At 37.4% G+C, this 14,942-nt stretch overlaps 1 protein-coding gene across 1 annotated transcript; it reads right to left on the reverse strand.

Annotated features, from left to right (window-relative positions):
• Nucleotides 1-5,688: 5,688 nt before the first annotated feature.
• LYAR (Ly1 antibody reactive) lies at nt 5,689-14,940 on the reverse strand. Its single transcript, XM_058838353.1, has 9 exons — nt 14,809-14,940; nt 13,978-14,135; nt 13,575-13,689; nt 11,558-11,665; nt 10,118-10,201; nt 7,947-8,283; nt 7,587-7,691; nt 6,653-6,738; nt 5,689-6,336 (listed from the first exon to the last, which is right to left on the reverse strand). Exons 2-9 carry the CDS (start codon nt 14,097-14,099, stop codon nt 6,202-6,204), a joined length of 1,092 nt encoding a protein of 363 aa, XP_058694336.1. The 5' UTR covers nt 14,100-14,135; nt 14,809-14,940; the 3' UTR covers nt 5,689-6,201.
• Nucleotides 14,941-14,942: the final 2 nt, after the last annotated feature.

Below are 14,942 nucleotides of genomic sequence, written 5' to 3' on the forward strand. Positions count from 1 at the left end.
GCTTTCTGTTCATGAACTAAGTAATAATAAAGTCAGTAGTAGTCTGCTGCTGATCTTGCACTGTCAGGAGTAAAAGATTGGATGGGAAGATGTTCTCAATCCTTTCGGAACCTTGTCCTTGGACTAAAGTATTGTGCATCCTCTCTTACATTGGGTGAAAAAGTAAATACATTGTCTGATTCATCTAGGCAACAAAAAAGCCTCCAAATAGTACAAACAGTTCCCTTGCTTTCATCTTCCATTCTTTTAACTATTTTAAATTCAATACAATGGAAAAGGACTTAAAAGCACTTGGTGTGAATAACTTTATGAAGATCTGAAAAACAACTGTGGGGTAAAACTCAATTGACTCTGAATGTGGTCAATATACAAACTCCTGAACTCAAGCTGAATTCTCATGCGAGTATTAAATTGCAGTGCAGCCTTGGATTGAACCTTTAGGAAGGAAACAATACATAGTATAGTGTGTTTGATACCAGGAAGGCTCTATATTTAAGCATGCAAGTATTTGAACTTCATGAAGACAAAGAAAGCGGAGAAGAAAAAGGCAGTTTAAAAGGTGAAGAGGGCATTTAGGAGAACAGAAAAAAATGCACAGCATAAAGCTATCTAATTTATCTAGGTATGTTATTCCTCACCTTGAAGGTTGTCAGCAAATTACAAAAAAACATAGCTGATCTGAAGTATTTATTTTATAGAAGACCATCTTAACCCTCAATTATTCTGATTAAAGATGTTAGATAGCTTCAGTGTTTGACATTTGCGTTTTCATAATCAGCAATATGAATATAAGACTGTTCAGTTCATTCCATCTTTAAATGTGCAAACAAAACCAAAATATCCAAATTTATCCAAATATCCAAAAATAATCCTATTTATCTAAAATAAATCTGAATAAACAATTCTCCTGCTATTAGCTAAGTAAATTTTCTTACTCTCTCTCTTCTAAATAATTTGTTGAGTTTAATTTCACTTAACTATGCTTACTTTCTTGAGGGAGTACAATGGCTTTCTAAATGTTTTCCCAAGACTACAGTTTAATGATACAAAGCGCTTGGCAGCAATACTCCAGCTATAATTGTTCTTGACTACTCAATCCCCAGTAGTGGTACATAATACCTCTCAGTTTGAAGATTTGATCTGGTTTTAAAAGCCTGCAAAAATGCAGGGGGTGGTGGAGAGGCAAAAACAAATGGCCAGATGTGGGAGAGTGGGAAAGAACACTTGGGACTTACTGAAACCGATTTCTTTACTTATGAAAAAGTCTGTCCAACCCTGCATCTGTAACAATATGAAAGTTATTTCATACTTAGGGCATTTAGGAACATGCTAAAGTGTGTTTTTTGAATAATAAACATCAGATCTAATTCACACAGGAAAGACTATCAATTGTGGGAATGGGCATTCAAGTGCATCATTCAAAATTTACTGTAGAGGAGTTTTAGTCTCTTTTGGTGTGACACTTCATTTCTATATTGATAGAGGTTAGCATTATTTCAGGCTGTGATAGAATATTGTTTTGGAGATGTCGAGTGTCACCACTGTCTGTGATTTGACTGATGTACTAAAGCAGGGACAAAGCTTCTTGGGCACGTGGAACTCACTGTTAACAAGATTGGAAAGCATAGCAACACCTCACTGCTGTGTATAGTGTGGGATTCAGCTCATTCTGTTTCTGTGGAGTTTTGAAGAAAAAAAAATAAACACAAAAAGAAGCTCTTACACACTTCATTCATGGCAAAGGTTTTCTTTACCATTGTCCTTCACAGTCCATTACCACTTACATATTCTGTAGGGTCAATTTTTCATGTATTTTGAACAGGTATTGTAATTCATTGGATAACAGAATTAGAAGGAAAACTGACTTAAGTGCTAAACTGTCCAAGACAGACAGGAAGAGAACGATGTTTCCTTTATGAAGACCAAATTCAGCAATTTGAATTTTTGGCTGGAGGATGATAGCACAATTCACATTATTGTTCTGGATATATAAATGGGTCTTTAAGAACATCAGCTGAGCTCAAATTTTTTCTTCTAATGGAAAACTTACCCACTGCTAACCTCTGAAACCACTTCAGTTCTGAAAGTTCACTAAAAGAGCTGTAACTGTCAAAGGTATAATACCTGAGCCAGAACTGTAGGAGCAAGAAGCAGAGGAAGCATATTTTCATGGTATAAAGAGAAAGAAAGAACAGTCTAGAAGAAAATCCCGGTCCTGTCTCATCCACAGAAAACGTGAGCCTTTGTCATGTATGGATACTAAACAATATCAATAGGTGTGCATTCCTCCTGGAATTCCTTCTCATCAAGACAAAAGGCCAGCAGAAGACCCAAAAAATCTGAGTATAAAAGTGCACTTTTGTTTGTACATTAATGGCTGGAAGGAGCAAGTTCATTGTGTGGCTACTGCAAGGAACAGAATGAAGGAGTAAACACAGCGTGGTTTGAGCCACCTGCAATGCAGGAGGAATTCTGGTTCTTTTTTATTCGGGTTCTTTGTCACCTAACTGAGATGTAGTGATCTGAATACTTTCAAGTGGATTTCATGCTGCCAGAGAGGAAGATCCCATTATGTTTAAAAGCACCTTTTTTCTAGCAAACCAAATATAGGTGAGTTGAGTTTGACTGCAATTTGGGCTTAATTAGGCTTTTCCGACCAATTTTGTACTAATGCATTCCACACAAATGTTTGAGAAGAGGGGTTTAATGGGAGGGTAGGCATACAGACACCATTTCTGGCTTTCTATAACTTTCACATAATTTCATTAACTATAGAACTACTTCTGTTGGAAGTCAGTATTTTACTTCTTCTGTAGCTCAGACAAGAAGTTGTGTAGCATGAAAAATTACTACTGAGATTCTAATGAGAAGGGCAAAACACACCAAAGACAGGAAAATTCTAAATCTTCTAAAATAAATTTTAAAAGGAAATATTTAAAAAACTATGTGTTTGGAAAGGACTAAGATCTGTGATCTTCAGTCCTGAAGAAAAAAGTCCAATTAAGCAAAAAGCTTGAAGGTTTTTCAGTCTTTGCTGTCTGAAAGCATAAAAGCATGAGGATTCAGGAATAAAAGGAATTACATCTGAGAACTGTGAAGATTACAAGGGGCAAGAGGAACTGTATCTTAAAAGTGCAAGCAAAAGTTACTAGTAAAACTTCCTCTACTCCAAGTGAAATTTAGAATTCAATATAAAGTAACACTTCCTGTAAAAGTACTAATGGGAAACATAATATGCAGCTTTTCTTGGCTGACAGAGCAGAAAAGAAACTTAGAGGACTTATTCCTGTTTCTTTCTTAAAGGCTAATCTGGGAGAAGAAAGAGGTAAATGTTGAATATATTGACTGAGATATCTTGTAACCTGTGAATACAGCTCAATGTACAGAACAATATGCCTTTTTTTCACTTATCTTGCACAAAAAATTTAATATTTGCTCTCTTATTTCCTTAATAAGGGTGAGTGTTACAGACTTAAAAGTTTCCGAATGAAATCGTGTATTGGGTCTCTGTATCCTGTGGTCATCAGCTACGAGCCACTACTCATGTCAGGCTCCAACTACATTGTCCTGATGCAAGTGGATTATAGCACCAGGTGGGAGGATCAGTTTTCACTGGAGAAAGAACAAACTACTCTAATGCACCAGGACAGTGGAGGGCCGAGCACAACAAATAAGTAGCTGTCCTTTGAAGCTTTTTTCTTCCAGTGATTAAAGTGCCTGCTTGGGTGCTTATGCTATACTTATAATGAAAGCCATTAGCTTTAAACAATTTTCTAATTTCTTCCTTCCCCCACCCTGCCACAAAGATATTCGACTTTCAACACACTATTTTTGAAAGGAGAATTTCAACAATAAGTTATAATTATGGAACTATGTTATGCTGTTTAAAAAATCAGTAAAACATATCCTGGATTAAAACAATACTGGTAAATATACTGCTTAATTATTGAATAGAAATTAAGAGAGGGCCTGCTGGTTTTCTGTCTTCTTGAAGGATTCTTAATGATCTGTGAGGGATTATGCCTCCCTCTGAAACAATTACCACCATATTTGTAGTGACTACAATCTGATCAAGACATCATTAGCTGCAAGGAGTAAATTAAAGTCCAGATCTGTTATAAGGGGAAAAGCCAATTTCAGTTCTCTGAATACTTCATTAATTGTCTAATGAAAAAACATCGAAGTCAAGGTTTTTTTCACTGGAGAGCTGTATGTCAATAATGCAGCCATGCATGGATTAGAATAGCACTTGAAGCCTTCTACAATTAGAGGCATAGACTCATTAACCATACTACAGTATTCCCAGGAACATCCAGAAAGAAAAACATGCCTACAAAGCATACTGCTCCCTTCCCCTGCTTTCTGCCAGGTAATACTACTGCAGGAAGGACAGTCATAAGAGGGTAGGTTCTTGTGTAAGACAGAAAAGTTGGAGATATTTTTATCCATGCTGGAGCTTCTCTTGTTCAACATACTCGCAAAATATCTGACAAGTGGACAGAATATGTTTCCAATAACAGGGCTTACTTGCAACAGCCTCCCACCAATGACTGTCAAATAGAGGCATGCATTGGATTCATGTCTGCCAAATCATGAGGGGAAAAAAACCAAACATCAGCTGTTGCTGCTTTACCCTTTACATCGAGAGAAGAATAATTTACAGTATGTATTACTTACTCCACACAGGTACCACTAACCCAACCATGGCAATGCACAGGGGAGTACACCCTTTCAACTTTTAAGAATAATAACAGTTAAAGCAGGAAAGAAAATTACAAGGTCACATCCTACTCTGATAGCTCATCTGCATACTGTTGATTTGATATTCCTTCTTTCCAGCTTTCCATGGTATTTGAACACTTAGCCTGCTGCTTTGCTTCATTCAGTGATCACTGCAGTAAACCCTGAGCATCAGACACCAGAACTCTGCATTGGTAGGAGCCAAGATTCTGGTTATCTGTTAAACTGAATAAACAGAACTGTTGCACAATTTCAACAAACAGCCAACACTTACTGAAGAGATCTTGAATTCATTAGGTGCTTTCTTGCACCCTTTAGAGTAAGACAAATATGCACTCAAAAAAACCGAACCCAGTGTATCACAGTTAATTTTTTAGTATTTATACCTTTAATATATTCAATATTTCTATGAATTCAGACAATTTTACTATTGAGTTTTATAGAAGTGTATCTGCTTGAAATCACTAAGCAATTTTTAAAAACACCATATGACTGACTGCTTTATAATGCTGTTTTTAACAGCCTATGTCATAATAGGAAACTTCCTACATGGAAGTAGTTTTGCATTTAAGTAAAAACCTATAAAACTTGAAGTAACTTTCCCCAGGCAGCTCTGTCCCTTACACAGCTGTAACATTTCTTGCCTAGCTAAATTGTTTTGGTGACAGCAATTCAACAGCCTCTTCAAATTATGTATAATTTGCGGATTTATTATGCAATTATAAAGTGAAAAGATGCATTATATTTAAGGTTGTATTTTAAAGTAATCTATTTCTATTTATGACTAATTTCATCAGTCAGTTTTTAATCCATGTAACCACTTCTATTGAAGTCAGTTGCATTACTAATCAACACTTTCAATGTATAAAAAGTATCAATGCATACAAAATAGCAATGCATACAAGGGTAACTCAGTCTTTAGATTTTCACTGAATGTGCAATATTGCATACATAAATATGACACCTTATTTATTCATTTTACAACACAGAATCAACAGTTTATTAAAGGCTGCATACGCTATCTATGTGCATAAAGTGGGTATCAGTCATATCTTTTTGAATTTGCATAACAAAACATTTATTCCACAGTGGGTTTTTGAATATGAAAATCCTATTTGCTTTGAAAATAGTTCCTGCAAAAAGCCACACAACCCAGGTCCTGAAAAACATTTATGCCTATAAATTATATTCATTACTGGAAGCATTTTAATACAGTACCAGCAATTATTTTCACCTCTTAAAACTTGTACAAAAAATATACATTTTCCGTAAAATCAAAAAATATCTGAAAATGTTCTGTGATAAATCTAAAAAAAGGGGAGGAATCCAGTATTAAAAGTTAAATTCTTCTTTCACATACACTATTTAATGATACCAATGCATAATATCTGTACAGCTGACAGAAGAGTTTGACTCCGTCTGCAAGATTAAAATGCAACAGCTATGAAAAGTAGGAAAACTTTATTTCACAAGTTTCACTTTGTCTTTTAAAACTCTAAATTTGGGATTGTTTTTCACTTTCTTATTGAATATGACTAGGATCTCCTCTTCTGTTTTGTGCTGTTCACCAGCTACTGCATAATATTGAGCTATCACCTGCACAAAGACAAGAGAAATGGATTTTAGTCCTTGAAGATTATTCCATTGTAAGCAATAATACATTTACATTACTGCATTAAAAGTGGCATGAAAGCTATTGTGCTATTATTCCTTTGCAGAACTAGCACTGAATTTCTTGTGTAATTTAGTAAGCAATAAAGAATCTGTCCTTCAACTGACATTCTGTTAATTTATATTCCACTTAAAATGTTGAACTTTGTTTATGCAAGCCAAAATTTTCTGAGTTTCAGCATTATACAAATAAATTCACAAGACCAAAGGCAATTAAAAAAAAAAACATGTTGTAAAGTACCTTTTTTCTTAGTTTTTTAATTGAAATTTCATTGTCTGGAGCCTGTTTCAGAACTGCTTTGATGGTTCCCTTCCAGTTGAATTTACCTAGAAAATAATCAGGTGTACAACATGGTTAGTAAAAGCAGGTATTCTGTGTCTTCTTCTCTACTAATAACCAGCCATCGATCTCCTAATTTTGGAATCAGTTTGCTACAACAGTTGTTAATTTACTGACCCTACAATAGGAGGGTGTCTTATACACAAAGCCTGAATATGTAATGGAATAGAGACAAAGAATCAACACAGCACTTGAACAACAGGGGTCAGAATTGTTTTTACTTAACTTCTGCACTTCAGCTATTAAGTAGAAGCTCTTAAATAATGCAGAAATAGTAAGATTCTGTCTCTTCACACTTAAAGCACAGGCAGTCAAATTTGACCATACCACCTTCAGAGGTCATTAATTGGTGGTTTCCAAATGAATTATCTGTATGTTCAAACAAAGAGTGTGTCAGGTGATAGGCAGAAGTAGGTTTATCTAAGCATAAACTAAGGTTCAATGTCTCTGATGTCAAATTTATGATTCACTGAGTGAAAATGAGGATATGAGAGATACCAAGAGGTCTAAGAGTTGTTACCCTTTTTGTTGTGTTGCCTAAGTGTAGGGCAGCAGGGAAGAGACCCACTGTGGTGAAACCAGTGCTCACTGGAACCAAGCATAGCCAATGGCTGCCAGCACAGCACAAACAACAAATTAGAGAAGTAATGAATTATCAGGTGTTAAGAGTAGCACAGACTACTCTGGAACAGATGTGTATACTGAACATACACACATTTATGTATACTGAGGCACAATTTATTTCATGGCTTCCTACAGAAGCTGTATTTGTATCATGCATTAGGTCTTTTGCAGAGTACTTTTGTAACAATCTAAATCATTCCTTCAAGAATACCTTTATCTGTTCCCACATTTTCTTCATTGTCGTTGATGTTTTCTGTTTCCATGTCTTCTGAAATGCTTTCAGTTTTCATTCTCTTTGTTTTGGTATGAGGTTCCTCTAGAGATGGAATTGGAATATAGACATACACAAGAAAGATTTAAAACTAGAAGTTCTGACTTGACTTAAGTTTTTGTTCTTGTAGTATGAGTTTATATTTGCAAAGTGGTTCCAATTTTATAAAAGAAAAGTGCAATCATTGTTAAAAATAATCTAATGGGCTACTATTGAGCTATTGAGCTATTATTATTGAGCTTTGGAATTAAGAAAAAGCATCTTCAAAACAAATTAGAATATAAGTTATATGATAGATACCTTCTACATGTTTATGTTTGCGTTTCTTTACATTTGTTTCCTCTTCTGCTTCACTGTGATTGCCATTTCCATTTATTTTAAATTCATCCTCCACACTCTCTTTTCCTTTTTTTGACTTTTTACTCTTTTTTACTTCTGCCTGGTTTCCTAATTTTAGATCTTTTTTCTCCTTCTTTTTGTTCTTTTGTCTCTCTTCTTTTCGTTCTCTCTTACTCTTTTTTCTCTCAGTTTTTGCCTCTGTAATTCCATTTTCTTCTGCCTTTGTATTTTCCCCAGTTTCTGCAGACTCTTGCTCTTCCTTCTGTTGTGGTTTGTCTTGTTCTTTTTCATTTGAAATCTTTTGTTGAAAGAAAGATTATTAGCTTTTACATGGGGTTTTTGACATTGCAACATTCCTCTACTAGATCACTGGTAACTGTTCAGAACACTGATATCCTGAAATCAATTAAATTGCTCACATGTGATGTCACCAGTTACCTGAGAAGCAGCACTAGTGAAATAATGTGCCTGATTCTTTTAACTTAAAAGACTAAATGCTAATTCACACCGCAGAAGAAACGTCATCTTACCACATATGTAAATTAGTAGTTGAAGGAAGTGGCTACTGTGTTTTAAATTATTTGCTAAATGCAATTAAGGAAGTGACAACTCTTTAATTTACACAAACAAAAGTAAAGCACATTACAGCATAATGCAGAACTTATCTCCAAATACACAGCCCTTGAATAACAATCTCTTTTGCCATCCACTTCCCTGTCATGGTCAACAAACCGTTATGGCATGATTCTAAGAAAGGCACTCCTGGTTGTTTTAATTATACGTTTCTCAACATATCTGGTTTTCTTTTAACATTCCTGGGCTCATAATGATTTTATTGTAGAATAATTAATATATTAATGAAAAATTTAGTGTTCAATTTAAGCTTTAATTTTAATAATTACAAGTGAAATAGAATTACTGAAATGTTAGTGTAGCTATTTAGAAAAAGAATACATCTCTTTACAAGCAATTTAACACCATCATGTTTTTACAAAGAGTTATTGTAATTAAATTTGAATTCTACTTAAGAATTTCCATTGAGTATATACACTTCAAGGTATGTATTACAAATCACATCTTAAGATCTTTTTCAGGATCCTTAAAGATGAATTGAAATGTTACGTATTTTACTTTAATGCTACGCTCTGTGGACAGTGTAATTGTTTAAATAAAAGGTTTTCAGATTTAAGACTTTTTTAGAAATTAGTTAAAGTCAAGGGAGAACTGCTTATGACTTTAGTGAAGTTGTATCAACTCAGTATTAATGCTCCAGCTAAACAGTGTACTTCAGTGTCCACAGTTTATGTTATGTTCCTATCCTCTAGTCAACGTGCTTTTTTCTTTCCTGGCTCTTATGTTTGGATTCCTCAGAAAAACTGCAAATAAACTTAACTGGAATCATCAAATCAGAAACACAAAGCATCAACAGGGGATTAATGCCAAAGCTATGCCTACACTCTTCCTCAAAAGAATGTGGGGGAAAGCGGGGAGAGCATCTTCACATCAACTGAGAGACGAGAACTTCTCCAACAGCTTTCGAGTAGCAGCAATAGATGCAAACAAACAAAACAACACCCTACCAAAACACGCTAAGCTAGGAACAAAATACCAAAGAATTAGGCACTGACAAAAGGTCAGAGTCCACAATCTGAACAAAGAAGGGAGGAACTTGTGCCACAAACTGGAGGATCTCTCTCCCCACTAACAAAACAGGTAAACCATGTGCTTGTTAATTTCTCACTCCAATACACATAAATTTGAGACCAGTAAACTCTGAAAGATATCTTTTTCCATCTTAGTGTGTGCTAAAAGATTGGAACAAAGACAAAGGCAGTACTTTTTCATTTTTTAATGTACTTGTACCATAAATTAGCCTTCTGCTTATCGTGGCACAATGGTGTCAGCATGTCCAAGTATTCAGTCACAACCTATGCAGCATGAACAACTATTTCAGCAACAGTTTTGTGTTCCACAAATAAACAATTTAGTCAAGAAATGTTACATCATAACAATCTATTGGAACTATGGGAGACAATGTTTCCACTAACATCTACAAACAGCATCTGAATGGTTTTCCTTCAAACACTCTGAAGTGCATTCCCATTCTATAATGTACCTCCAGTTAAACTTACGTTTCCGGTTGCTTCTGAGAAAACATCCCACACCTGATCTTGCAAATTGCTGTCATTAATTCTCAAACTGTTCTTGATCCAATTCTGTGCATAGAAAAAACAGCAATAACTGAAAACATGCATGGATTTTCTTTCTTCATTACCATATAATTGGTTCTTGTTTTTTTTATTTTTAAGAATCTAACCACTGTTTTAACTAAGATCTGCTTAGAGGTTACTCCTATCAATCTCTCAAGCCTCTTTGCTAAATTATTTCACATAATGTCTAGGTAAGAAGGCTACACCATATATCTCAGTTGCCTCACCAACAGCTATCCCCAAGTGGTAAATATATACAAAAGATAATCCTCAAGCTTTTGATACAAATGGCTATGTTAAGGTCCTACCAATCTTCTGATTGTTCCCATGAATTAAAACATTAATGATCTGATCTTATTTATTTGACATATCCTAAATGGATACCTTAGTTTATTACAAAAGAGTATAATTTAAGTAATGTATCACTGCAAACATTTGAAAGTTGTTTGGGTTATTGCAGGTGTTCCTGGTGAAAATATAGCAGTAAATTATGCTGTTCACACTCTGCAAGAGATCAACTTTTAGAAATGTGGAATTCAATGTTAAGTGTAATGTAAGGGTTTTTGTATTGTAATGAAAACCCCAGGAAAGGTGCATTAGTAAACTGGAACACTTAACTCTAAAAACTTTTGGATCTTCCACCACAAGGTATCTTATCAAAAAGAGAGACTTCTGGAAAATACCATTTTTCCTGCTCAGAAGATTAGTTCTGTAGGGAAATATTCTGTTCTTCAGCTTGCTAGCGCAATTTCACCACAGCTCTACTAAGTTCTGTTTGAGTGTTTTGGAAGCAAGCCTGATCTTCTCTCAGCCTCACAATCCGAGGCACAGAACAGAGAGGGGGGTAAAAAGGCCAGTTTGTGAGTAATTATTTACTTTTAATGAAATTCTTTATACACACTAAATTCTCCACATCTATAATTTACTTTAGTGAAGCATGCAGAGCAGAAGATTCTGTCAGAATACTGAATAACAGGAAAACTCAAAGCAGGATCTTGCCTTCAGGAAAAAACGAAGCCAAAGAAATAAGAAACCTTTAAACGTATGTCTAAGAATCTGGACATTCAATAGAAATAGCAACAGCCAAAAAAGAAAGGTACTGAAAACAGAACAAACCTATATATGGAGATAAAGTTTAAAAGGTAAGTCTCTGGCTTCATACCTAATTCAACCAAGAGTCCTTTTAAGCAAATAAATGTATTTTACAACCACTGCCTATTTGAAATTCAGTTATTACACAATCTATATGAATGCCCAAATAAGCAATTTGTCCCACCTTTGTTAAAAGAGAGTGGCACTCCCAATAAAAGTCTATTTTTATGCTCACTGTATGGATTACTGCAAGTCTCTATTAAAACATACCTGAAACTTTACTTTTTTTCTTGGAATGTTATTAAAGACACGCATTTGCTCCAGGATGTTCCGTACTTTAGGGCTTATGTTTGGTTTCTTCATTACTTCATGAATTTTCTGAATGAAGAAAAACAAAATTAAATCAGCAAAGCAGCATAAGGATCAAATGGTACATGTCAGGTGGGCAAGTCTGAAATACACTGGGTAGAAATCACACAGCACCTGCAGCTGGTATAGTCTGCTCATAAGAAGTATTCAAAAAACATAAGAAAAACACTGACCTTTGGTTCGATCATAGTTACATGTGTCAAAGTTATCTGTAGAAACATTTATACCTATGTAGTAAGCAGAGGCAAGCAGCACTGCTCATTGGTGCTTTCTGAGGAATAAATTACAAACTGTGATAAAAACATTTCAAACTATAGTAACCGTATCACAGCTTCATGTATTCATTCAACTGTATGCAGTTTCATTCTTGCAGCATGAAAAAGGCGTGCATTAAGAAAGGCAACTTTTTGGTTTTGGAGTTAATTATGAAAAATCAGGCTCACTTTTGATGCCACAGCTGACATATATTTCTTCTGGCAGCAGTGCCAGCTTCAACATGCATTTATCCCTATATGACAGCTCTGGATATTCCTCTGCTGTGGGTGTCAGCACAAGAGAAGAGAGATTAGACCAGGGCTTCATGGCAGTCCCTGGAACGGCACTGCTGCTTGTGGGGAGAAAAAGGCTCTGGGCTTCCCAATACTTAGAGTGCAGCCACTGGCCACTGTAGAGCCTTCCTCTACTTCCGAAAATCTGATGACTGAAAGGTTTTGTGAATATGTTAAGACTATCAGAAAAAGGTGTCTGGTAATAATCCCTCATCCTTCTACATAGGCATTACTTACTACTGAGGCAGGCTACCAGTGTTCATAAGCAACAGCACTCACATTATGCTGCCTTTACAACTGTCCTCAAACAATGTTCAATCTCCACAAGAGCACTAATCTCTGACTTTAATGGTATTCATCATATGCTTCAATATGTGTGTATCTTAACACCTTGTTAGGATGTGTGCTACATGATAGAAATCAACAATTCCATGCATAAATGTGACCTAATGGGTTTCAAAGATGTGTTTGAGGTCCTTCCAAAAACCTTTGAAGGACAGCCATAAGAGGGTAGGTTCTTGTGTAAGACAGAAAGGGTAGCAGATATTTCTATCCATGCTGGAGCTTCTTCTGTTCAACATACTTACAAAATATCTGACAAGTGAACAGAAAATTTTTCCAATGATATGAAGCTACTCAGGATGAGGACCATGAGGATTCCAGAAAGATCTTAAGAAAATGAGTGACTAGGTAATAAAAACGGTGGAATACATTCAACACAAATTCACATAAAGCAAGAAAAAAAGGAAAAGCAATCCTAATTTCACATCTAAAAAGGCAGGCTTTAGTTGACCATTGGAATTTAGATATAAGATCTCAGGGTTAAAATAGCCAATTCCATGAAAATGCCAACACAATGATCAGCAGCAGTGAAAAAACCACAAAAAAAATCCAAAAGTAGATTAACTGACAAAAAACAGAGAGGAATTAAGGACACAGAAAACATAATGATATGTGGTAAATCTATGCTTCACTCATACATTGAACAGCATTCACAAGAATACAGTAGAGTAGGAAGATTTTTAGAAGACTTACGAAGAACAACTGAGCAGGGTAGGATTTTTGAGCCTTGAACAAAGAATCTTAGATGGGGAGGGATGCCTGACAGAGGTCTACCAGAGCATAAATGGCATGAAAAGAATGGCCAACTGCCAATATCTCTTTGTATGCAGCTAGGAACATTACAGTAAATCTAACCAGTAAAAGATTCAAAACAAAAAACATTTTTCTTACCAGGATAAACACAAAGCTACAAGGAAATGCCAGAAGACAGCAAGGGGTATTGGTAAAAATAGATCTCTGGCTTGAGCCAGTATAGGCTCTTTCCTGTCTTTGATAGTTACAGACAATAGTTACTGTACAAACCATACCTGAATCCACTCCTGCTGTTTAGCATCTCCTTTGCTAGTTTTGGCTTCAAAGCCTTTCCCACCATATTTCTGGTCTTCACTTACACATTTCACGTGTTCCTTATAGTCATCACCCCTGAATACAAAGAGATTTTTAACCACAGGTCACTGAAATGCTTTAGTCTTCAAACTATGCAACACTTTGCTAACCAATAAGCTGAAGTAATAGATGGTTTAAATGAATGGATCATTTAGACCCTGTTACTCTCAATGCTTAAATTATTAAAATGTGATATGCTTAAAGTACATGCTTTTAAGACCACAGACAGCTCTGTCATGCTACAGCTTTCAGTAAAAATTTCTGACTTGCATCTCTTGTATTTGTGACAAGAGTGAGCAAAGCCATTTCCCATCCTTTACATACCAGAAATCCTTGCCACAATCCATGCAAGACAGGCACTGACAGTTTCTGCAGATGTTCACATGCTTTTCAACCTGTGCTTTCTTCACAGCTTCTCCACACGCATTGCATGTGAAAACCACCATGCTGGCGAGCCTCTTCCTTCCCACAGAAGTGCAACTCTAGGAATACAAGAAGAACATCTTAATTCACAGCTTGAAAGAAACACTTGGAGGGCCGAAGCGAAACGCACCGGTGCAAGCACCGACAGACAGGCTGAGCAGCTCGGTGCTGTACGCGCAAGAGCTCGTTTCACCTGATGCCCTCCCTGAGCGCAGGAGAGATCGGGGTTCCGGGAACCAGCAACCCCTGTATCCGCCACCCCAACAGGAACCAGTAACCCCCAACCCAGGGACCAGTAACTCCCGTACCCACCCAAACCGGAGAACCAGTAACCCCCGTACCTGCCACCCCAGCTGGGGAACCGGTAACCCCCGCACCCGCCATCCCAGCCCCAGAGCCGGTGACCCCCATACCCATCACCCGAGCGGAGAGACCAGTACCCCCTGTACCTCCACCCAACCCCGGAACCGGTGACCCCCGTACCGCCCCACGCCGATACCCCGCGCCGGCGGCGTTCGCCGTCCCCCTCCTTTCCCCTGCGAGACCCCGCCACTCCGTCCCGCTGCCCGCAGCTGCACACCCATCTCGGCCGGGCCCCGCCGAGCGGCTACGCTGGACAGTAGCCGGCTGCTGCCGGGCCGTGCCGTGCCCTACCTTGACCTGCCTAGCCCTGCCCTGGTTCTTGCCCTGCCCTGCCCTGCCGCCCCCGCTCCCGCTCCCGCTCCCCCGCACCTCAGCGGCCGCCGCCGCCTCCCGCAGCCGCCCCGCGCGGCACGTGCCGCCCGTCCCGTCCGGCCTCGCCTCCCCGCGCCTGCGCCGCCACCGCCCCCGCAGCGGAAGGGGAAGGGAAGGAAGGGGAAGGGGAA

Source organism: Poecile atricapillus, chromosome 4 (assembly GCF_030490865.1).
Source record: "Poecile atricapillus isolate bPoeAtr1 chromosome 4, bPoeAtr1.hap1, whole genome shotgun sequence".
NCBI classification, from domain to species: domain Eukaryota; kingdom Metazoa; phylum Chordata; class Aves; order Passeriformes; family Paridae; genus Poecile; species Poecile atricapillus.

Coding starts and splice junctions, on each gene's coding strand:
- LYAR (XM_058838353.1), bottom strand. CDS start 14,099: ATGGTGGTTTTCACATGCAATGCGTGTGGAGAAGCTGTGAAGAAAGCA. Junction 13,690..13,977: donor GATTGTGGCAAGGATTTCTG/GTATGTAAAGGA, acceptor CTTTGTATTCAG/GGGTGATGACTATAAGGAAC. Junction 6,337..6,652: donor TTAAAAAACTAAGAAAAAAG/GTACTTTACAAC, acceptor GTCTTTGTGCAG/GTGATAGCTCAATATTATGC.